Genomic DNA, 23,249 nt, shown 5'->3' with positions numbered 1-23,249 from the left:
CCGTGTATACAAATCTGTGCTGTCTCACTGTCCCAAGAGTCTACAATAGCTATCAAGAAAATGGCACGCTTGATAGCAGGTGAGAATTTCTGGGCTGGGTTTAAGAGCGAAGAAGAAGAGGGTGTAGAAATTACGAAAAACTCCCAAGGCCCATTTCTTGGATCCCAGTCCAGCCTTGGCTATTTATTCACAGTGCTGTCTTGGCCAAGTTATTTCTCTGTGGCTCCATTTCTTTAGTTGAGGGTGTTAACTAACTAAACTAAACTACTGTTTAGTTAACAGTACCACCCTCACGTGGTTGGTGTGGGGATTAAGTGAGCTAGACCTTTAAACAGAGATGAAAGCATTATGAAAGCGTGCGGCTGAAGTCTCATGAACCACTGTTTCTATCAAAAATTTCAGACGCTTAGATCTTCCAGTTTTGAGCTCTCCCATGCTCTATCCTGACATTCCTCAGCGTTTGAAACCTTCTAAACAAAGTCGATACCTGCATTTTCGAAGAACTGAAATGGTTCACGTTTATGACACACTGAACAGATATACATTACACACACACCAGCACACATCGAACGCTGTTAACATAACAGCACAATAGAAAAGAGTCTGGGGGAGCAGGCACTTCAGGGGTTATTAAGAAATGCTGAGAAAGAGCGTTCCATCTGAGCAAGGCGGTCCTGGGATGCGGATGCTGGCAGTTAAGGACACACACAGGCCGCAGGCACCCTGGGGCTGGGCGCCATCGCGGCGTCGAAGGGGACCAGTCTCACCCCTCCAGGCCCAGGTGGGCTGCAGGGTGACCGAAACGCACACTCAACCGGAAACTAGCCCCAAGTTTGATTTTTTTTTTTTCCCCACAGCAATCCTGTGATGCTGGCGATGGACAGGGAGGCCTGGCGTGCTGCAGTCCATGGGGTCGCAGAGAGTTGGACACGACTGAACAGCAATCCTGAAGACAAAGGCACTTCTTATCTAGGTCACCTTTTTGGGGGGTCTGTGGCCCTCCTCCTCCTCCCAGCCCCCCGCCCCACGCCTCGGCTTTGTCCCCAACTTCCCCCAGCACTGACTCGACGGCGCCCCGCACGTCGGCTCGCCTTTGTCCGGCGGCCGCCCGGCTCCCCTTTGTTGTCCACCGCTGCTCCTGGAGAGGGGTGGGCTGGCCGCCGTGCTTGAGGAGGAGGAAGGAGGGATAAGCGGTGGGGGGGGGAGGGCGGGGAGAGGAGGCGGAGAAGCCCCCACTAGAGGCGGGAGGCCGGCCGCGAGCCGTCGGCCAGCCGCACCCTGGCAGCCCCTGGTCCCCCCTCCGCCGGACTCTGGGGCCCCGGGGGGCCCGGGATGGGGGCGGAGCGCCGCGCCGGCGGCGGCCCCTGATTGGCTGCGGGCGTCGAGGAGCCGCGCCGCGATTGGGCCGCGGGGCTGTCTGGCGCGAGGGCGCGCGAGGTGGGGAGGGGGCGGCTGGAAGCTGCTGGAAGTCAGGGGGCGGGACGCGCGCGGGCGGCCCCGCGGGGCGCGGGGCGGGTCGGGGGGACGACGCGAGGGCGCGGCCGCAGGCAGGCGGGAGGGGGCGCCGAAGGAGGGCCGAGCGGGTGGCCGCCCCCCGGCCCCGCCCCGGCCCCGCCCCGCGCGCTCCGACCGCGGGCGGCCAGCGGGGCGGGCGGGCGAGCCGGCTGTATCCCCATCCTCTCGGGCGCGCACGAGCGGCTCGGGCGGAGCGGCAGGCCGGCCATGGCCACCACCAGCACCGCCAGCACCACCAGCACCACGGGCTCCACCCTGCTGCAGCCCCTCAGCAACGCCGTGCGGCTGCCCATCGACCAGGTCGGTATCCGAGGCGGCCCCGCTGGTCCCGCGCCGCCCCCTCCGCGCGGGACCATGGGCGCGGGGCGCGGGGGCTGGGGCGCGAGCCCCACCGAAGGGAGGGGCGGATCTGCTTGTTATTGTCCTCGCGTAGCCAGGCACCGACTGCCCCCCTTCCGCCCCCCCGCCCAGCTGCCCACCCTGCCCCCACCTCTCCGGGGCAGCCCGGGGGTGGGGGGCGCCCGCAGGGCGCCCGACGTGGCGCGCGTGCATGGTTGGCCCTCGCTCTCCGCCTGGGCAGCGCCCGACCCCGGCGGGCAGTCGGCGATCGAAGCCCTGAGCGGCTTCCAGTGCGTGGTGGGCACGAGTGTAGACAGTGCGTGGAAAGGCTGGGCTTTGCGGGAGCCTGGGGTGTCTGTGCCCTGCGCGCGTGGCACCCGACGCTCCGCCGGGAGGGGTGGAAAAAGGATGGATGTGCCTAGGTGGACGGCGCAATTGGACGCGCCGTGGTGTGGCCTGGAGGAGGCCAGCTTCGGGGTTGGCCACTGGCCCTTCGGGACAATTGGCGTTGAAGTGCGGCTTATTCGAGAAGGAGGCAACCGTTTGGCGAGGGGGCGGGAAGGCAGAGGTTCTGCAGAAAAGTCGAAGTGAGTTTAATGACCAGGGTTCCCAGCGGAGAAAGTGGCAACGTTGTAGACGGGGGACACCCTCCCCCGCTCCCAAAAAGCATTTGACACAATATAGGGGAAGATTTGACATTTCAGTCCTCACTTGGGAGTTTGTAAGGAAGGCCTAAAGGGTTATTGAGAAAGAAACAGTCTTGCGATGGGAAAAGCAGCGCCATTTTTTAATTCAGAAAAGAAAGTTTGGGAGTTGTCAAGAGTGATATTTAGAGCAGTTGGGGGCTCAGAGACCATTGCTTTAGCCCCAGGCTAGAGGTAGTTCGCTGAAAATTTTGCTTCAGATTATTTCAAGTGGATTTGATCTAGAAGTGTTTGCACTTTACAGGGGATCCTGGGTCACTGTCCTTCTCTTGAACGTGTCGCTGTCATTGATGTCATCACGGATTTCATTTCTAATACAGGATTCCTCTGTGTCCAGACTCCGTTTCATAGCAGCAGGAGGGGACATTATCCCGTGCTTGACGTTGTGACACTTGGTACTTCGTGCTTCAGTGTTGGAAAAGTAAATAGAATATGTCCAATGAGTATGGAAAAATTCTCTGTTCAGATCTGAATTCCTTACTTATATTTCAATCATAGCTGTTGGTTCTCCTCCATCCATGGGATTTTCCAGGCATGAGTACTGGAGTGGGGTGCCGTCACCTTCTCCGTCTTAGTAAATACTATCCCCCATACATCTTTTTTAAAAATTAAAAAAAAATTTATTTTATATTGGAGCATAGTTGACTTACAATGTTGTGTTAATATCAAGTATACAGCAAAATGATTTGGTTATACATACGCATATATGCATTCTTTTTCAGATCCTTTTCCCATGTAGGTTATTACAGACTGTGGAGTAGAGCTCCCTGTGCTGTACAGTAGGTTCTTGTTGATTATGTTTTATATATAATAGTGTTTATAAGTTTCTCCCAAACTCCTAACCCGGTACATCTTAAATGAAAGTTAGAATGTGAATCTTGCTAATAGATTCAGGTGCTAATAGTGAAATTCATCGCATGTTGTAAGAAAGTAGTCTTTTCTGTTTATTAATAAACTGATCAGAACTCAGGGTTTTTTGTCTTCTCAGTCCTGTGGAGAATTCTCACTTTCCTGAAGTGGAGCACTGTGTATGCCTTTTAGTGTATTATAACCCCCTTGGCTTAAGTAGGTTGCAGCTAGGATATCAGCAAATGCAGGGTAGGTATCTGGTTTTTATTTAAACATGTTTTGCCATTGAAAGCAAGAGAGATAGGCCTATAGCTTTTCACTTGATTTAGGAACAGGATTGTGCTCTTTTTCCTCCCTCTTTCTCTCTGTTTCTCTCCCTATCCATGACATATTTTCTCTGCTGTGTTAATGCCTTTTAGTTTATATAATGCTTGTAACTTTAAAAGTGATTTGATGTAATGAAATCATTTAAAAAAATCTCAGCAATCAAGAGCAAGTTCATTTTGGTCCTGACATAAAGCAGGAGAATCAAGGGATGGTGACAGGACTTAAAATTTTGACTTTTCCTCCTTTATTATTTACAGGTATTTTTTCTTTTTTTGTTGATTTATTTTTGGGAGCACTGGGTCTTCCGCGTGGGCTTTCTCTAGTTGCAGCAGTCCAGGCCGCTCTTCCCCGTGGTGCGCCAGCTTCTCACTCCATGGCCTCTTGTTGCGGCACTCGGGGTCAGTAGTTGTGGCTCCCGGGCTTAGTTGCTGCGCTGCACGTGGAATCTTCCTTCAGTCGGGATCGAACCCACATCCCGCTGCATTGGCTGATGGATTCTTATCCACTGCACCACCAGCGAGTCCTCCACAGCTTTTGATTTTGTACTTTGAACACCTTCATTCTCTTGAGACTACTCTGAATTTGCATAGCCAGTTGTATTTTGGGTTGTTCTTCCTCTTAGCAAATCTTAATATTGGTTTAATACAAGGCTTAACTTTTTATGGTGATAATACACTGTTTTTTTGAAGCACTGAAAAATTGACTTTTTTTTTTGCTGATAAAGCACTTGGAATAACTAAAAACTCTTTTAGTAAGACTGGATAAGTAGTCATTGAGCCACTATTTTGAAGTTGAGCAAAACAGAAATTAAATTTGGTAACATGTAAATAATCAGGTCCCAGTTGAGAGAAAGCCTAAGAATTAGTTGTAATCAAATAGTGTGATTCAACTGGAGAAAGACAAATCAGGAAATGTGTAAAAATATAACTTGTTAGTATGTTAATTTGGTATGTGCTAATTAACAGTGTTTTGAAAAATTAGGAAATTATAAAAGCAGTTATCTGATATCAGAGGATGAGAAGGACCTTAGAGCCAGAAAATAGCTTTTTTTGATAGAGTGAGTATGAAATTTCGGAAATGATAGAGATTATGTATGGGATATAAGAATGCACATTGTAGGATCATGTAGGCGAGAAAGGAGGAAATATGTTGCACTGAGGCCAGGCGAAGAAAAGGAGCAACCTACTTAAGCCAAGGGGGTTGTAACACACTAAAAGGCATACACGGTGCTCCACTTCAGGAAAGTGAGAATTCTCCACAGGACTGAGAAGACAAAAAACCCTGAGTTCTGATCAGTTTATTAATAAACAGAGAAGAATACTTTCTTACAACATGCGATGAATTTCACTATTAGCACCTGAATCTATTAGCCAGATTCACATTCTTTCATTTAAGATGTATGGGGTTAGGAGTTTGGGAGAAACTTATAAACACTATTATATATAAAACATAATCAACAAGAACTTACTGTTTAGCACAGGGAGCTCTACTCCACAGTCTGTAATAACCTACATGGGAAAAGAATCTGAAAAAGACTGGATATATGCATGCTGCTGCTAAGTCGCTTCAGTCGTGTCCGACTCTGTGCGACCCCATAGACGGCAGCCCACCAGGCTCTCCGTCCCTGGGATTCTCCAGGCAAGAACACTAGAGTGGGTTGCCATTTCCTTCTCCAGTGCATGAAAGTGAAAAGTGAAAGTTAAGTCACTCAGTCGTGTCCGACTCCTAGCAACCCCATGGACCGCAGCCTACCAGGCCCCTCCGTCCATGGGATTTTCCAGGCAAGAGTACTGGAGTGGGTTGCCATTGCCTTCTCTGGATATACGCATATGTATAACCAAATCATTTTGCTGTATACTTGATATTAACACAACATTGTAAGTCAACTACGCTCCAATATAAAATAAAGTTTTTTTTTAATTTTTAAAAAAGATGTATGGGGGATAGTATTTACTAAGATGGAGAAGGCGATGGCACCCTACTCCAGTACTCAAGCCTGGAAAATCCCATGGATGGAGGAGAACCAACAGCTATGATTGAAATATAAGTAAGGAATTCAGATCTGAACAGAGACAGAATTTGTCTGTACTCATTGGACATATTCTATTTTACTTTTCCAACACTGAAGCACGAAGTACCAGGTGTCACAACGGTAAGTATGGGATAATGTCCTCTCTTGCTGCTATGAAACGGAGTCTGGACACAGAGGAATCCTGTATTAGAAATGAAATCCCTGATGACATCAATGACAGCGACACGTTCAAGAGAAGGACAGTGACCCAGGATCCCCTGTAAAGTGCAAACACTTCTAGATCAAATCCACTTGAAATAATCTGAAGCAAAATTTCGGGCAGCTGGAGGAGGAAATGGTAACCCACTCCAGTATTCTTGCCTGGAAAATCCCATGGACAGAGGGACCTGGAGGGCTACAGTCACTTGGGTCACAAAAGAGGTGGACACGACTTAGCGATTAAACAACAATATATGTACATATGGTATTAAGCATTTGAGTAAAAGGTCTGTTTTAATTTATTTTTTTAACATGTGGCAAGTTGTTTGGTAGATCATTGTTTTAGATCCAGGTTGCCAGTGTATTTTTGGAGGACAAGGTGGAGAGGAAGACCTTTCCTAATGCTGAAGTGCTGGTGGAGATGATTGGGGTGGGGAAAACCCCGTGTGGGCAGAAGAGAGAATCCTTGTATCCTTTTTTGGGGTCATTTTGTTGATTGACGGTTTCTATGTCTTCTCCCCAACTCAGTGCCATGTAAACAACCCACAAAGTGAAATACTATCTTAGGGAAAAGAGTAGTTTAAAACATTAACCGCTTTAATTCTCCTACAATTGTGTACTGTGATGAACCGTGTTCTATAGGTGAAGAAGCAGATGACATTCTCAGTTTTGAGCTTTTTTAAGATCATGACTTTTAGGAAAAGAAGGTGATTGGCAACAAAACAAGCAAATCAAAGGTCTGTTTTATTTTAAAATTGCCATTTGACTGCTTTAGGTTTTGGACACAAATATTTAAGTCATTTGTCCCTCCTGTCTACCTTTACACTCGTAATGAGGCTCAGCCTTCATCCTGAGAACCCTGCCGTATTGAGGCAGTCTGCTGTGGAAGATTCCTTTTCATCAGGAAGACATATGGGCCTGAGAATCTTGACTCTGTATTTTGGGCCCTGCCAGTTAACTAATTTTGAATACGTCACTTTACATAAATGAGTTTCCCCCTGTGTAAAATGTGTGTTGCAGTTGGTTTTAGAATTCCGTGATTCTGTGTTTGTTTCATCCAGCTGCCCCAAATTCTCTTTGGACTGAGTTGAAGGGAGTATAAATATGAACTCGGGGAGGAAAATGGACTAATAAATTTTGATGTTTTCAGCAGTAAGTTTAAACTGCCCGTCTGGTTAGTCCCAGGGCAAACGCAAAGGACCGGGTGCCCTAGGTTGTAGTCTGTGTTGGTTTCCGTGTCAGTTTCCCTTCCTTGATAGAAAGTAGTAGTACTGTGGCGGAGTAGAAATGGCGTGCTTGGTTTGGAACAAGACTCTGCCAGCCTTGTGCTTGTTGGCGAATTACTGTGTATTTCCTGAAGACCCAGTTTCCTCATCTATAAAATAAAGATAATAAATAGTAGCTATTTGTATGCCGAGGCATGGAAGCAACCTAGATGTCCGTCAACAAATGGGTGAAGAAGCTGTGGTACATATACCTAATGAAATGTTACTCAGCCACAAGAAGGAATGAATTTGAGTCAGTTCTAGTGAGGTGGATGAACCTAGAGCTTGTTACACAGAGTGAAGGAAGTCAGAATGTGAAAAACAAATACTGTATATTAACACGTATATAGGGACTCAAGAAAGATGATACTGATGAAGCTATTTGCAGGGCAGGAGTAGAGATGCAGACATGGAGAGCAGACTTGTGGACCCAATGGGGGAAGCAGAGGGTGAGATGAATTGAGAGTAATATTGACATATATTTACCGCCGCAATGGCACCCCACTCCAGTACTCTTGCCTGGAAAATCCCATGGATGGAAGAGCCTGGTAGGCTGCAGTCCATGGGGTCGCTAAGAGTTGGACACGACTGAGCGACTTCACTTTCACTTTTCACTTTCATGCATTGGAGAAGGAAATGGCACCCCACTCCAGTACTCTTGCCTGGAGAATCCCAGGGACGGGGGAGCCTGGTGGGCTGCCGTCTATGGGGTCGCACAGAGTCGGACACGACTGAAGTGACTTAGCAGCAGCAGCAGCAGTAAGATCGATAGCTAGTGAGAAGATGTATAACACAGGGAGCTCAGCCCAGTGCTTTGTGATCACCTAGAAGGGTGGGATGGGTGGGGTGGCAGGGAAGTTTAAGAGGGAGGGGATATATGTGTACTTATGACTGATTCATAAGAAACCCATGGTTTCTGTATGGTAGAAACCCAACACAAAATTGTAAAGCAATTATCCTCCAATTAAAAATAAATAAAAAATAAATAGTAGCTATTTGTAGATGATTGTGATGGTTAAAATACATGACCTATGTAAAATACCCGGCTCCTTTACAAAGTATGCAGTATTTGGGATGTGTCTTCTATTTTTCTTTTGGGGAGCTGACATCTGTTCATATATATTCCATTTTAAGTCTCTAGGACTTCCTTTTTAGGAAGGGAAATTTCAGGCTCAGGTTCAGTCCTATCCCCCACATGGTGATTAAACTGGGATTAAAATCTCATTTTGAATTTGGAGTCAAAAGTGGTTTTTCTGCTTCCTCACTGTTCAAGAGTTCTTTGTCCTCTGGTTTGAAAATGCCTAAGTAGGCTCAGATAACCTTAGTCTCTGTTTACTGCGGCCCATCAGAGCTGACTTTCCAGGGAAATAAAACGGCTCACATACAGCTTTTGCCTGCAGTCAGTTTAGCAGGGGGGATTCTGCGATGATAGAACTTGGCAAGATTTCCTTCAAATAAAACAAGCTGCAAACAGGGGCCCCTGGAAGCGATCATGTAATGGTTTTATGAATGACCTGGGTCCTGCTTTGGTAAATATGTAGGGTGCGGAACAGGGCAGGGACAGCTGAAGTGTGAAAAGGTAGAACTGGGCTTCAGGGGATTTGAACAGGTGGCACGTGCCGCCTCCTTTGCTTATCAGAATCCTCGCTGTTCTTTCAAGCCCGCATCCAGTGCACTTTGCCCATGAATCTTCTCCCGAGTCCCATCTGATGTGACTGCTGTCGTGTTTGAGCCACAGAGGCATTTTGGATCTGGCGCTGTTCTGGCATTTATGTTCTGCTTAATGTTGTATGTATCCGTTAGGGTTCTGGTAGGAGACAGGCTGAACTAGGTAACCACAGAGACTCCAAGAACCATTTGCTAAGTGGTGGGCAGGTTTGGGGAAATCAGCAAGGACTGGATAGTCTTCCAGGGCCAACTCCTCTGGGCCTGGGGAGCGAGAGGAGGGAAAGGGAGAGTCCTCGGGAATGAGACCGCCCCCCCCCCCCCCCCCCCCCGCCCAGGGGTGGAGGAGCAGCTGTGGCCCCCCGTGAGGACCCAGCCAGCCTGCGGTGGGCTTGAGGGAGAGGGGAGGGGGGATGAATACCCCAGTCCCTCCATCCTCTCTTTCCTGCTGGTGACTTGGTCAGACGGCAGGTTGATGCTTCTGCGGGGGGTGGGGGGGGATAGAGTGCAGTGGAGAGTGGATCCCGAGGGCACTGAAGTCCTGTGCAGGACGCTACCATCACTGACGCGCCCCCCACCGTGTCACTCACCTCTCCACATGAGGAATACAGATAAAAGCCCTTTTGTCAGCCCTTAATGTGCGTCTTCATCCTGTCTCTTTCTTCGCAGTCGCATGTTTTGAAAGACAGTTGGGCCGAGCCTCTTCCATTTTTCTCACTTCTGTTCACTTCCAGCCATCATAGTCAGGCTTCTGCCGCCAGTGCTAATAGCCACACCCAGTGGCAGGCTTTGCGCCTTGTAAAACTGATGGGTTATGTGCTTACAACTCTGCCCAGCTCCAGGCTGCTCTTTTCTTTGCTTAGGTTGCACCGGGTCTTAGTTGCAGCACATGAGATCACATAAGATCTCCAATTGTTGCTGCACACATGGGATCTTTCGTTGCAACATGTGGGATCTAGTTCCTTGACCAGGGATCAAACCCAGGCCCCCTGCATTGGGAGCTCGGAGTCTTAAGCACTGGACCACCAGGGAAGTCCCTGCAGTGCTTTTTAAAATGTGACCACTAAGACCTCCTAAGACCACTTGTGTCAAAAATCATGAGGGATAGTCGTTTAAAAATGTATATTCCCAGGCCCTCCCCAGAGCTACAGAATGAGGGCCAGGGAACCTACGTTTTTAACCAGGCTCCTTCTTAGCCCCTCTCCTACCATCAGAGCTACATGGCTACCTGGCCACATTTTTTAGGGTTCTTCGTATTACTAAAAGGTAATGTGATACATTTTTTAATTGTTTGCATTTAACTAATTAGCTTGTAGTCTCCAAAATGTAATGCAGTGTAATTGTGCGGTTGACAATATAGTTACAGTTTTGGGGAAAGATAAAATCCATAGTGCACACTGGGCAGTGTGACCCTGACTTTTTAGCGAATGGTGTACACGTCTCCTTGTAGTCCTGTCATTGTATCTGTAGTGACTGTACGTGTGACCTCATTGGAGAACATGTCAAGAGTCTAACTTTGGAATCTTCCGGAGTGTGAGGCCTGCTCTGTGAGAGGCCCTGCCCCCTCCACCGTCCCCCCCGCATTCTATGCCTGCTCACCTCTGGGAACCCTAGGCCTGAAGGAGAGGCCTAGAGCCTCCCTGAGCCAGTGGAGGCCAGCTCCCCTTCTGTTATTCAGACTCCACCCTCACTTTGGTCTCCTTTCACACACCCCTAGCTGTCTCCCAGCAGGAGCTGGAAGTTGCCAGTACTGCCAAAGGTTGTCAGGCTGGAGGTTAGATCCTGGTCTGCTGCCCACGGTACCTGCATGAACCAGTTACTTAAGGTTCCCACAGTACATCTTCCTATCTTTTAACTCCATGCCTTTGATCAGACTTCTTCTGCCTGAAATGCCCTCTGCACTCCTTTGGGCCAGCAAACCTGTACTTGGCAATACTCAGCTAAAGCCTGTGCCTCCTTGACGAAGAATTTTAAAGACTGAAAAATCCCACGGACAGAGGAACCTGGCAGGCGACAGTCCATGGGGTCACAAGAGTTGGACACGACTTAGCGACTAAACCACTACCACCATCCCATCCTTTCCAGTCCCTTGCTGCTCCCTCTGGGCTTCCTGTGTGTCTGACGCAGGCGCACACAGTAGGTGACGCAGGCGCACACAGTAGGTGAGTGCCTGCTGCTGCCTGAGGCTGTGCATCCTGGGTGGAGCCTCATCGAGGAGCTGCTTCTTGAACCTCTGGGGTGTTTCTGCCGTGAGGCTGGTGTTGCGGAGGAAGCTCAGAGAGGAGACAGACAAACGGACAGACAGTTGTCCTGTCTTTATCTAGAAGGAACAGAGAGCTGGGCATTGAGTGCCCCACCCTCTCTCTTGTGGGTGGGGGCCCTGCAAGAGGGCTCCTTTCAGATACCACCCCCTCAGCCAGGTCCCCCAGCCAGCCAGCCCAGGAAAGCCAGGCTAGTGGCAGGTGTCACCAGGGGCTCCTCCCCGCGTGGCCCGTGTCCCTGGGGAGAGATGAAGCCAGGGGCCAGCCCAGCTGCCAATCAGATGGACCTCACTCTTCCACGAAAGTCCCAGCCTCCTACCAGCTCAGCATCAGACAAAGATGTCACATGCTTTCTGTTTTAATCCATAATCCTGTAGAGGCTTTTTTAATTTTTTGAGGTTTTCTATGCCAAACTGGTTATCTATAGAAGGTCAGAGCTATAGGTAGTATATACATTTAGATATATTTAAGTTACTCAGTTACATGTTATATTAAAATAAATAGCTCCCTGTTTATACAAACAAAAAATTCTGAATCCTTTCGTTTTCTGTTTGAAGGTAGGTTATAGGTAAAACTACAATGTATGAAAGACATTTAAGTGATACTTACCTTGTTAAAACTGCAGAGAGGCGCTGCCTTTTGCAAAACACTAGTTTCAAAACCACTGGTCCTTTGGGTGTGAAATAAATAGTGATTGAATTGAGTGTATCTGATTTAACAATATGAAATTTCAAAGATAAATGTGAAGACTTGCAGTGAAGTACTAGAAATTAATTATATAGAAGGAGACTTGCCTGAGACTAGCATTAAATTTTATAAACCATAGGAGTTTCTGTTTATTGTAAGATATTGTGACCTGACAAGGTCATGGATCAGATGAAGTAGTTAATATCAACGTGAGTTCCAAACTGTGTCCTGGCCAGGCAAGGAACATGAATGGATGTAAATGAAGGTATAAACAGCCTGACTGTCTGGAACACCTATGCCCAGCCCAAAAGGAAAGCCCACATTCACATTCACTGATGGTTACCAGAGCTGGTTTTTCAGGGGAAGCCGGACTTCTGGATTTTTTTGTGTGAAAATTTGTGATTTTTAAAATTTTGCCCAACATTTTCTTAAGTTTTCTTCTTTTTTTTTGAGCCCAATTTAGCTAAGGTCAGATTTTGCTTACTGGCCATTAGGAAGAAGGTAGCTGTTTCTGTTACAGTCGATAGTGGTCATTCCAATCTGAAGGACACTCTTCTCTGGAGACATCAAGGATACTTGACAGACCCCATGATAACCATACCAGGCAGTCAGGGCTGCAGAAAGTTCGGGGACCACGTCATGTGATCCTTGAAGATGTAAGTCTCATGTTTCATCACTTAGTAATTTTGTCCTTTAAACTGGCCAGCAGGATTTCAGATTAAGTTTTGTCTGACTAGTTCTTGTCATTTGGAAAGGGTCACATCTCAGAAATAATCTTGAACACTAATCTCATTAAAGTGGAAAGGTTGGAATTTCCCACAACTACCATTTTATTCTTTTTGCAGATGGAGTATTTCAATTATTAATGGACCTAAGTGGTCAAGGCTGTTTTATGGGGTGTGAAATTAGGAAAAATATGTCTGGCTAGTAGAGAATAAAGTCATACTTGGAACAATCTTGATTGCCAGATAAACCCCTACCAATTTTTAAGTTTTTTTTTTTTTTTTTAGTGTACATTGAATTTTGGTCAGCATCTTTTATCTTGTGATAACTGTTTGGGCTTTGAAGTTTGAGTTTAATCTATAGTGAGTTTCACTGTGAGGTTTAAGTTTAATCTGTAGTGAGTTTCCCTGTGAGTGTTAGTGTGCCTTTTCTAATACTGGGATGGACACAGCTGTTCTTGTTAGCTGCTTACCAAGAATAGATGTGACGAAGACTTTTGGTGTCTGTGTAGAGCTGAGAGGGTAGAGATGGAGGGCAGGGTAGGGTGCCCTTGGCTGGTACTTTCGGGGGTGGTTTCGTGTGCTCAGTCTAAGAGTATCATCCTGCTGTGGGATCCCCATACCTTTCCTGTAGGATGAGACAAGTCATATCTTCTCCTTTTGTTCTTGGAAAATATTTTAAAAGCCACACAGTAAAGGAAAATCTTGGTTATATTTGGCATCACAGCTTTGAGCTTCAGCCTTCCATTAGATTTGAGTGGAAATTCTGATAAACTAGTCAAAATTGAAGAATAGAGTTTGTGGGGTCTTGTTGAACTGTATGTTTTTTCTTCTTTCCCATGTGGATTGGGAGGATTCATTTCTAAAGAGTTAGGTTTCTTTTTTTTTTTTTTTAATTTTAGGACGTATAAATTAATGGAGAAATAAATATGTTGTTCTGAGAAGGTTTTTGGCATAGGCTCAGTTTTAGCACATGGGACTATGAAATAATTTATAAAGGAACTCTGTTAGGAATGTGGCATTTGGTACGAAACACGTGTCAATTTAGAAAAAAATCCTGCATGGAATATTAAAGATAGAAGGATGTTAGGATCATTTCAGCGAGGGCAAAATAGACTGAAATAGTGCCAGAAGGCTGGTCTTGGATTGTTTCCCCCCTTTTTTTGTATTGATTTTACTGAAAGCAGGAACCTCTGGAAAACAGTGAAAATATTAAATTGCTTTTGCCCATTCTGCCCCTAACTCCAGATTTGGTAAATGTACCAAATATCGGAGTTTTAGCTCTTGTAAAATGAAGGAGTGCTGTCAGTGACAGGCCAGCACCCTGGCCAGGCTGGTAACGTAGGTTTGCAAGGAAGACTAGTCATCTTTCTGTTGGACAGTGAGCAGCGAGCAGCGAGGGAAAGCCTAATGTGCGTTAGTAAAAGTTATATACTGGGGGAGATGGTCGGGGTCAAAATCAAGAGCCTTCTCTGAAACAGGGGCCCAAGTCAGCTATGTAGGAGCAGTGTGAAAGACAGACCTTTGATAAGTTGGCACCATTCTGAGAAACTGAGAAGGTATTAGTCTATAGTGAGTGTTGTTACTTTTAGAAGGTTTTTATACAAGGAAGCTGCTGGGTCGTCGGTATCATTTTAGATGTTAGGGATTACCGTTTTGGCAGTAAAGATGTAAAAGAATGAAGGTAGCACTGTTGATCCAGCGCGTGGTGTAGGACAGGGGTTTTCTCAGGCCCTGGGGAGATGCAGAGATAGCGTGAGCCAGTCTGGCTCCTGAGCTTCTAGTCTAGAGGGAGGGGAGAGACGGACGCACCTGTACGGCATGTGAGGTGTTTCAGGGGAGAGGTGCCAGGCTTCGTTTGGACAAGGCTGCTGCACAGAGTCCCACTGATAAGGGGCTTTAAAGACAATAGACTATACTTTTCTCATGTCAGTTTTGATGTAAATGGTCCAGATTGGTGGATAGATTGCTCCACCTGGTCCTACAGAGAACAGTGTTCTTCCAGCACCTTGTTCTGCTACTTCATCAGTCTGATTGTGGTTGAGGCTGGTTACCTGAGGGCAGAGGTCCTCACACATGAGGTTTCGTGAGAGTCCCCTGCTGCTGCTGTTTGGGTGCTCAGTCGTGTCCAACTCTTGCGACCCCATGGACTGCAGTGCGCCAGGCTCCTCTGTCTGTGGGATTTCCCAGGCAGGAATAGTGGAGTGGGTTGCCATCTCCTTCTCCAGAGAATCCCCTGCAGCGCTGTTTAAAACACAGATTGCCCAAGCTACAACCAGAGTTTTTAATTTAGTTGAGTCTGGGTTTGCAAGTGTGAACGGTTCCCAGGTCATGCTACTGCTGTGGGTCTGGCGACCAGACCTTGAGAACCTGAAGAGGAAAGAGAAAGAAGACAAGGAGGGGGAAAGGAACCTCTCTGGGTCCCAGTTGTGGGCCAGAAGTGGCACATAGCGTGTTACTTGGACTGTATTTCCTTTTGCCAGTGCTCTGTCACATGGCCATAGGTCCCAGGAGGGGGCTGCGTGGGGGTCAGGTAGGGAAGGAGAGCAGGGCTGGCTGTACCACCCTGGGACCTTCTGGAGAGAAACATCTGTAACTCGGGATTGGACTGGTTGGGACGAGGTAACATTTGAGCCAGAATCTTGAAGGATAAATTTTCCTGGGATCCCAGAGCAGAAGTACAGCTGGTAGTTAAGCAAACAGTGTTTGCAGAGGCACACAGGGCAGGCTCACCCTTTGAGTGAGTATGGATGGATGTCCAAGCTCCACTTGAGGCCTTGAGCTACAGCAACCAGAGGGGAGACAGGCAGGGTCTGGTGATGCCGCTGGTTAAAAAGCAAACAGGTTTCATGGGTTAAGAGTCTAGCGGTTAAGGCTGTGGACTCAGGAGTCAGCTCAGGTTCAAGCTGTGGTTCTGTGTGAGTGGTCTGAGCCTTGCTTTATCTACGTTGCAGACCCTCGTGGGTAGTAAGCGCTCTGTAAACGTCAGCAGTTGTGGTCATCGCACCTTTGGTGTGAACTGCTAGTGCGAAATGAAATCTTCCCCCAGAAGTCTCTGGTGAATGGTTGTCTGGCTTCTACATGAAGGGTTCTGTGATGGAGAGCTTGTTGTCTACGCTGGGGTAGCCAGGTCCATTTCTGCATAGCTGTCGTGGTTAGAGAGTTTGTCATCTTGGTGCTTACAGACATTCTGGTGTAATCCGGAAGTGGTCTGAATAAGCCCACTTCTTCATGATCACCTTTTGGATTGTGGGAGACACTCCATTCTGTCTTCACATGGTTGGCTGATGAACAGGTGCACGTTAGTAAATCAGGTATCGATACCCCTAAACCTTCTACTGTGGAGTTTGTGGGTTCCTGAGTGAATGTTTCTAGCTCTCCTGCACCTGGAAGTCCAGTTTCCAAGGATGACGTCTTTAGAGCATTACAATGTTGGCATCCTTGTTTGAAGACTTGTTGCTTTTTGCCTCTAATAATTTGCAGTTGTGTTTGACTCTTTGCAGTCCCACAGACTGTAGCCTACTAGGCTCCTCTGTCCATGGGATACTCCAGTCAGGAATACTGGAGTGGGTTGACGTTCCCTTTTCCCGGGGATCTTCCTGACCCAGGGATCGAACCCTGATCTCCTGTGTTGCAGGCAGATTCTTTATCATTTGAGCTACAGGGAAGACCTCTATTATTTTAGTATGTACTAAAAATAAAAATACAGCTACTGACCTGGTAATAAGCATGTTCTTTGAGAAATGTAATAGCTGAGACACTGTAGAAACCATTAGGCATGCCCCAAATACCACCTTTCTAGATTCAGTGGACTCATTGTACTCATGGCTGATTGTTTTCAGGCATGAGAAAAAGAACATAACTGAAGAGCGTGGACGAAATATCGGAAATGTATTATCTAAGGTTGCCTCTAAATAAGGGTCCGTCAAATCACAATCTATGTCTGATGGTTGAGTGTTAAAATCAATAGAGAGTCAAAGCTGAAAGTATCCAGACAGATCTCAGAGATTTCTTTGTCTTCAGCTCCTGTAATCACAACATGCCCTGTAATCATTTCTGCAAACATGTCTGTGGACTCAAAACAATAGGAAGTCTCTTAGAGCATTCTTACGAAGACCATTGGTCTCAGGTTTGATCAGTGAGAAGGAAATATGTTTTGGGAACCCCAGTTCACTTTAACACTTTTGTTTTGTCCGTATTTCTTACATATTTTTATTATGTATGTATGATTCATTATGGATATCATGGTATGTGAGTTTAGAGTTCTTTCTCCTTGTGAAATTGAGATGACAGAGCTAATTATTCTGCTTTTAATTCATTAGTGTAGAGTTCCCAAATAGAGCTTTTTCATTAAAAAGGTCATTTTTTCATGACTTAAAAGGAACTAAATAAGTAAAAATCCTATATGGTTCTTAAAGGTTTTTTTTATTTTATGATAGTACACTAAACAATTTTACAAGTAAGAGAATTATAAAATAATCTTTTCCTGACTTTTAAAACATTTATAAAATTTTCCTCAGTGGATATAATGTTCTTAAAGTTGTCATATAAATGAACCTTTCTCAACACTCACGTTAACTCATTTGCTTTCCTGTTAATAATTTTTATACTCATCAATTATAATAGCATTTTACTGTCATAACAAGCAACTATTTATATATTAACGGACAGAATATTAATATAAAAGTAACATAAGATAATTTCAAGTGAAATGTAGAATGCTTATCTATATATATGTATATTTGAAAGTTAATTTTCGTTTATAAACAATAAATATGAATGACATGCACTGTTTATATTATTGGTGTTATTTTGCTGACCAGAAATGACAATAGGTTAAAGACCTAAATGTAAGACTGGAGACCATAAAACTCCTAGAAATAAGCATAGGTAGACCACTCTTTGACATAAATTGTCAGTCTCTTTTTGGATCTGTCTCTGAAGATAAAGAAAAAAACTGCAAAAATAAACAAATGAGACCTAATTAAATTTAAAAGCTTTTGCACAGCAAAGGAAACTACTGACAAAATGAAAAGATAACCTACTAAGTGGGGGAAAATACTTGTAAATGACATGACCGACAAGGGATGAACATCCAGAATATATAGACAGCTCATACAACTCAGTATTTTGAAAAACCAAACAACCCAATTAAAAAATGAGCTGAAGACCTGAATAGACGTTTTCCCAAAGATAACATGGAGTTGGCCAACAGGCACATGAAAAGACGTTCAACATTGCTAATCATCAGAGAAATGCAAGTCAAAACCACAGTGTTATCACTTCACACCTGTCAGAGAGGCCACCATCAAAAAGACCACAGATAGCAAATGTTGGTGAGGCTGTGGAGAAAAGGGAACTTTCCTGCACTGTTGGTGGGAATGTACATTGGTGCACCCCCTGTGGGAAACAACATGTGGTTACTCAAAAACTGAAGATAGAGCTACCATATGATCCAGCAGTTTTACTCCTGGGTAGGTGTCTGAAGAAAGTAAAAACACTAATTTGGAAAGATACATGAACCCTAGCATTCATAGCAGCATCATCTACGATAACAAAGATATGAAAGCAGCCTAAGTGTCCATCAACACATGAATGGATGAACAAGAGGATACATGTATGTGTGTGTGTAGTGTACACGTATATACATATATACACAGGTACACATACGCTTGCATATATATAATGGAATATTAATTGTAAAGAAAAATGAAATTCTGCCATTTGCCACAACATGTCAAACAGACAAAGACAAATGCTGTATGTTTTCACTTATATGTGGAATCTGAAAAATAAAAGCAATGAATATAACAAAACAGAAATAAATTTACAGATCTAGAAAACAAACTAGTGGGTACCAGTTTGGAGAGAGAAGCAGGGAGGAGCAAGATAGGGATAGAGGATGAAGAGATACAAACTGCTAGGTATAAAATGAGTAGTCTACAAGGGTATATTATACAGCATAGGGAATATAGTCACTATATTATAACTTTAAATTGAGTACAATCTATAAAAATACTGAATCACTGTATCGTACACCTGAACATAATATAATGTTGTATGTCAACTGTACTTCAATTTAAAAAAAAGAAATGGTAGATGGGTTTATCTCAAATGATAAAATTGAGATAAATGACAAATGCCAGGATGCTGGAAGTGACCAGGAAAAGGCATTAGGCCTTTTTGTCCTTTCACAGGCCATGAGTCAAAGCAAAGCAAAATAGAGGATTTGAGCTGAGTGTCAGAGTGAAACCAAACTTTAGTTCATCTATAACGAAAATTGAAAAGTGGGTGAAATTAGTTTCCTTTTGTCTGTTTTTTGCTCATTGGAAACTGATTCTTCTCTATTTATAACAAGTGGATGTGTTTGATATTTGTGTATCTCCAGTTTCACGTGTTTCAACTAATGTGTCATGTACCTGAATAGGGAACTGAATATAGTTTGTATGTTTTCTGTCTGATTTTAAAAGTAATATATGTTCATTTATAAAGTGCAGAAAGGTATAAGATGAAAATTTAAAAATCACTCATTGCTCTTCAACTTTCGCAACCACTTTTTTTTAGTGTGTGTATTAAAAAAAAATTGGTTGCATACCAAATATAAGATTTTTGTAACCTCTTGTTTTTGCTTAACACTTTGATAGTCACTTCCAATTTTATTAAACTGATTTTCAAAACCAATGTAATATTCCATAATTTGGCTAAATCATATGTAATTATTCTTCTGTTATGTACAATTTTTTGCTACCATGATTTTGTGACAGACTTCTTTATGTATACATTTGGTGTATATTTGCGGTTAATTTCCTTAGGAAAAGAAGCTTCTTCAGTCTGAAGCAGCATGCAGAATCATTGGTTTTGAAACAATTATTAGAACTTTTGCTTTTGCTCATATTATAGTTTCACGGTTCACATACTGTTGAAGCCTGGCTTGGAGAATTTGCTAGCATGTGAGATGAGTGCAATTGTGCGATAGTTTGAACATTCTTTGGGATTGAAATGAAAACACCTTTTCCAGTTCTGTGGCCACTTCTGAGTTTTGCAGATTTGCTGGCATATTGAGTGCAGCACTTTCACAGCATCATCTTTCAGGGTTTGAAATAGCTCAACTGGCATTCCATCACCTCCACTAGCTTTGTTCATAATGAGACTTTTCCTAAGGCCCACTTGACTTCGCATTCCAGGATGTCTGGCTCTAGGTGAGTGATCACACCATCATGGTTATCTGGGTCATGAAGATCTTTTTTGTATAGTTATTCTGTGTATTCTTGCCACCTGTTCTTAATATCTTCTGCTTCTGTTAGGGCCATACCATTTCTGTCCTTTATTGAGCCCATCTTTGCATGAAATGTTCCCTTGATATCTCTGATTTTCTTGAAGAGATCTCTAGTCTTTCCCATTCTGTTGTTTTCCTCTCTTTCTTTGCGCTGATCACTGAGGAAGGCTTTCCTGTCTCTCCTTGCTATTCTTTGGAACTCTGCATTCAGATGCCTATATCTTTCCTTTTCTCCTTTGCCTTTCACTTCTCTTCTTTTCATAGCTATTTATAAGGCCTCCTCAGACAACCATTTTACCTTCTTGCATTTCTTTTTCTTGGGAATGGTCTTGATCACTGCCTCCTGTGATCAGTGTCACTAACTGCTATCCATAGTTCTTCAGGTACTCTGTCTATCAGATCGAATCCCTTGAATCTATTTCTCACTTCCACTGTATAATTGTAAGGGATTTGATTTAGGTCACACCTTAATGGTCTAGTGGTTTTCCCTACTTTCTTCAATTTAAGTCTGAATTTGGCAATAAGGAGTTCATGATCTGAGCCATAGTCAGCTCCTGGTCTTGTTTTTGCTGACTGTGTAGAGCTTCTCCATCTTTGGCTGCAAAGAATATAATCAGTATGATTTCAATATTGGCCATCTCGTGATGTCCGTGTGTAGAGTCTTCTCTTGTGTTGTTCAAAGAGGGTGTTTGCTATGACCAGTGCATTCTCTTGGCAGAACTCTTGTTAGCCTTTTCCTTGCTTCATTTTGTACTCCAAGGCCAAATTTGCCTGTTACTCCAGGTGTTTCATGACTTCCTACTTTTACATTCCAGTTCCCTGTGATGAAAAGGACATATTTTTTGGGCGTTTGTTCTTGTAGGTCTTCGTAGAACTGTTCAACTTCAGCTTCTTAGCATTACTGGTTCAGGCATAGGCTTGGATTATTGTGATATTGAATGGTTTGCCTTGGAAACGAACAGAGATCATTCTGTCATTTTTGAGATTGCACCCAAATACTGCATGATGTGAACTTCCAGATGTTCAAGCTGGATTTAGAAAAGGCAGAGGAACCAGAGATCAAATTGTCAACATCCATTGGATCATCGAAAAAGCAAGAGAGTTCCAGAAAAACATCTACTTCTGCTTTATTGACTATGCCAAAGTCATATATGGATGCGAAAGCTGGACTATAAAGAAAGCTGAGGACTGAAGAATTGATGCTTTTGAATTGTGATGTTGGACAAAACTCTTGAGAGTCCCTTGGACTGCAAGGAGATCCAACCAGTCCATACTAAAGGAAATCAGTCCTCAATATTCATTGGAAGGACTGATGCTGAAGCTGAAACTCCAGTACTTTAGCACCTGATGTGAAGAACTGACTCATTTGAAAAGACCTTGATGCTGGGAAAGATTGAAGTTGGGAGAACGGGATGACAGAGGATAAGATGGTTGGATGGCATCACTGACTCACTGGATATGAGTTTGAGTAAACGCTGGGAGTTGGTGATGGACAGGGAGGCCTATGGTGCTGCAGTTCATGGGGTTGCAAAGAGTCGGACATGACTGAGCAACTGAACTGAACTGAAGCCTTTGACTGTATGGATCACAATCAACTGTGGAAAATTCTTCAAGAGATGGGAATACCAGACCACCTGACCTGCCTCCTGAGAAATCTGTATGCAGGTCAAGAAGAAACAGAACTAGACATGGAACAACGGACTGGTTCCAAATTGGGAAAGGAATATGTCAAGGCTGTATATTGTCACCCTGCTTATTAAACTTATATGCATAGTACATCATGCAGAATACTGGGCTGGATGAAGCACAAGCTGGAATTAAGGTTGCCGGGAGAAATATCAATAACCTCAGATATGCAGATGACACCCTTATGGCAGAAAGTGGAGAGAAACTAAAGAGCCTCTTGATGAAAGTGAAAGAGGAGAGTGAAAAAGTTGGCTTAAAACTCAACATTCAGAAAACTAAGGTCATGGCATCCAGTCCCATCACTTCCAGTCCCATCACTTCCGGTCCCATGGCAAATAGATAGGGAAACAATGGAAACAGTGAGAGACTTTATTTTGGGGGGCTCTAAATCACTGCGGATGGTGACTGCAGGCATGAAATTAAAAGGCACTTGTTCGCTGCGACCGGTGCACTAAAGCGCGGCCGAGAGGAGCTGCCGCACGTCCGAGGTCAGGGGAAGAAGCCGGGAGGACTCCATGCCTGAAGGGCGGCAGCCAGGAGGAGTTACCCCACGTCCGAGGTCAGGGGCAGCGGCCGAGAGTGCCAGGCTGTGATGGTGCAGAAACGGCCGAGAGGAGCTACCCAAATCCGAGGTCGGGGCAGCGGCCGGGAGGAGCTACCCCACGTCCGAGGTCAGGGGCGGCAGCCGAGAGGAGCTACCCAAGTCCGAGGTCAGGGGCGGCGGCCGGGAGGAGCTACCCCACGTCCGAGGTCAAGGGGGGGCGGTGGGGAGGAGTTACCCCACACCCAAGTCCAGGGGTGATGGCCGGGAGGAGCAACCCCACGTCCAAGGAGCGGTGGCTGCGCGGGCACAGGAGGGCCTAGAGGAGCTATCCCACGCTGAAGGTCAGGAAGGGCGGCGGCGAGGAGATACTCCTTGTCCAAGGTAAGAAACATCGGCTGTGCTTTGCTGAAGCAGCTGTGAAGAGATACCCCACGCCCAAGGTAAAAGAAACCCAAGTAAGACGGTAGGAGTTGCAAGAGGGCATCAGAGGGCAGACACACTGAAACCATACTCACAGAAAACTAGTCAATCTAATCACACTAGGACCACAGCCTTGTCGAACTCTATGAAACTAAGCCATGTCCGTGGGGCAGCCCAAGATGGGCAGGTCATGGTGCAGAGGTCTGACAGAATGTGGTCCACTGGAGAAGGGAATGGCAAACCACTTCAGTATTCTTGGCTTGAGAACCCCATGAGCAGTATGAAAAGGCAAAATGATAGGATACTGAAAGAGGAACTCCCCAGCTCAGTAGGTGCCCAATATGCTACTGGAGATCAGTGGAGAAATAACTCAAGAAAGAATGAAGGGATGGAGCCAAAGCAAAAAGAATACCCAGCTGTGGATGTGACTGGTGATAGAAGCAAGGTGCGATGCTGTAAAGAGCAATATTGCGTAGGAACCTGGAATGTCAGGTCCATGAATCAAGGCAAATTGGAAGTGGTCAAACAAGAGATGGCAAGAGTGAATGTCGACATTCTAGGAATCAGCGAACTGAAATGGACTGGAATGGGTGAATTTAACTCAGACGACCATTATATCTACTACTGCGGGCAGGAATCCCTCAGAAGAAATGGAGTGGCCATCATGGTCAACAAAAGAGTCCAAAATGCAGTACTTGGATGTAATCTCAAAAACGACAGAATGATCTCTGTTCGTTTCCAAGGCAAACCATTCAGTAT

The 23,249-nt window shown here is 45.2% G+C and overlaps 1 protein-coding gene across 6 annotated transcripts in view; it reads left to right on the top strand.

The window, feature by feature from the left end:
- The first annotated feature begins 681 nt into the window (after nt 1–681).
- MBOAT2 (membrane bound glycerophospholipid O-acyltransferase 2) overlaps nt 682–23,249 on the top strand; it is a 108,631-nt gene continuing 86,063 nt past the window's right edge. For 5 of the 6 annotated variants that reach the window (XR_015136398.1, XR_015136397.1, XM_086325526.1 and 2 more), the window contains exon 1: nt 1,628–1,815. Coding sequence is in view for 3 of the 6 variants with exons in the window: in XM_086325526.1 (XP_086181652.1) it covers nt 1,723–1,815 (93 nt within the window). In the remaining 3 variants the exon portion in view is untranslated. Of the gene's footprint in view, nt 782–857; nt 974–1,627; nt 1,816–23,249 lie in introns of those variants that run through there. The other variant, XM_086325528.1, reaches the window with a different exon arrangement.

Source organism: Bos grunniens, chromosome 11, assembly GCF_055505025.1.
Source record: "Bos grunniens cultivar Pamir isolate PY7600 chromosome 11, Bosgru_T2T1.0, whole genome shotgun sequence".
NCBI classification, from domain to species: Eukaryota; Metazoa; Chordata; class Mammalia; order Artiodactyla; family Bovidae; genus Bos; species Bos grunniens.
Note: the sequence above shows the minus strand (reverse complement) of the source record. Positions and strands in the feature narration are given on the sequence as shown.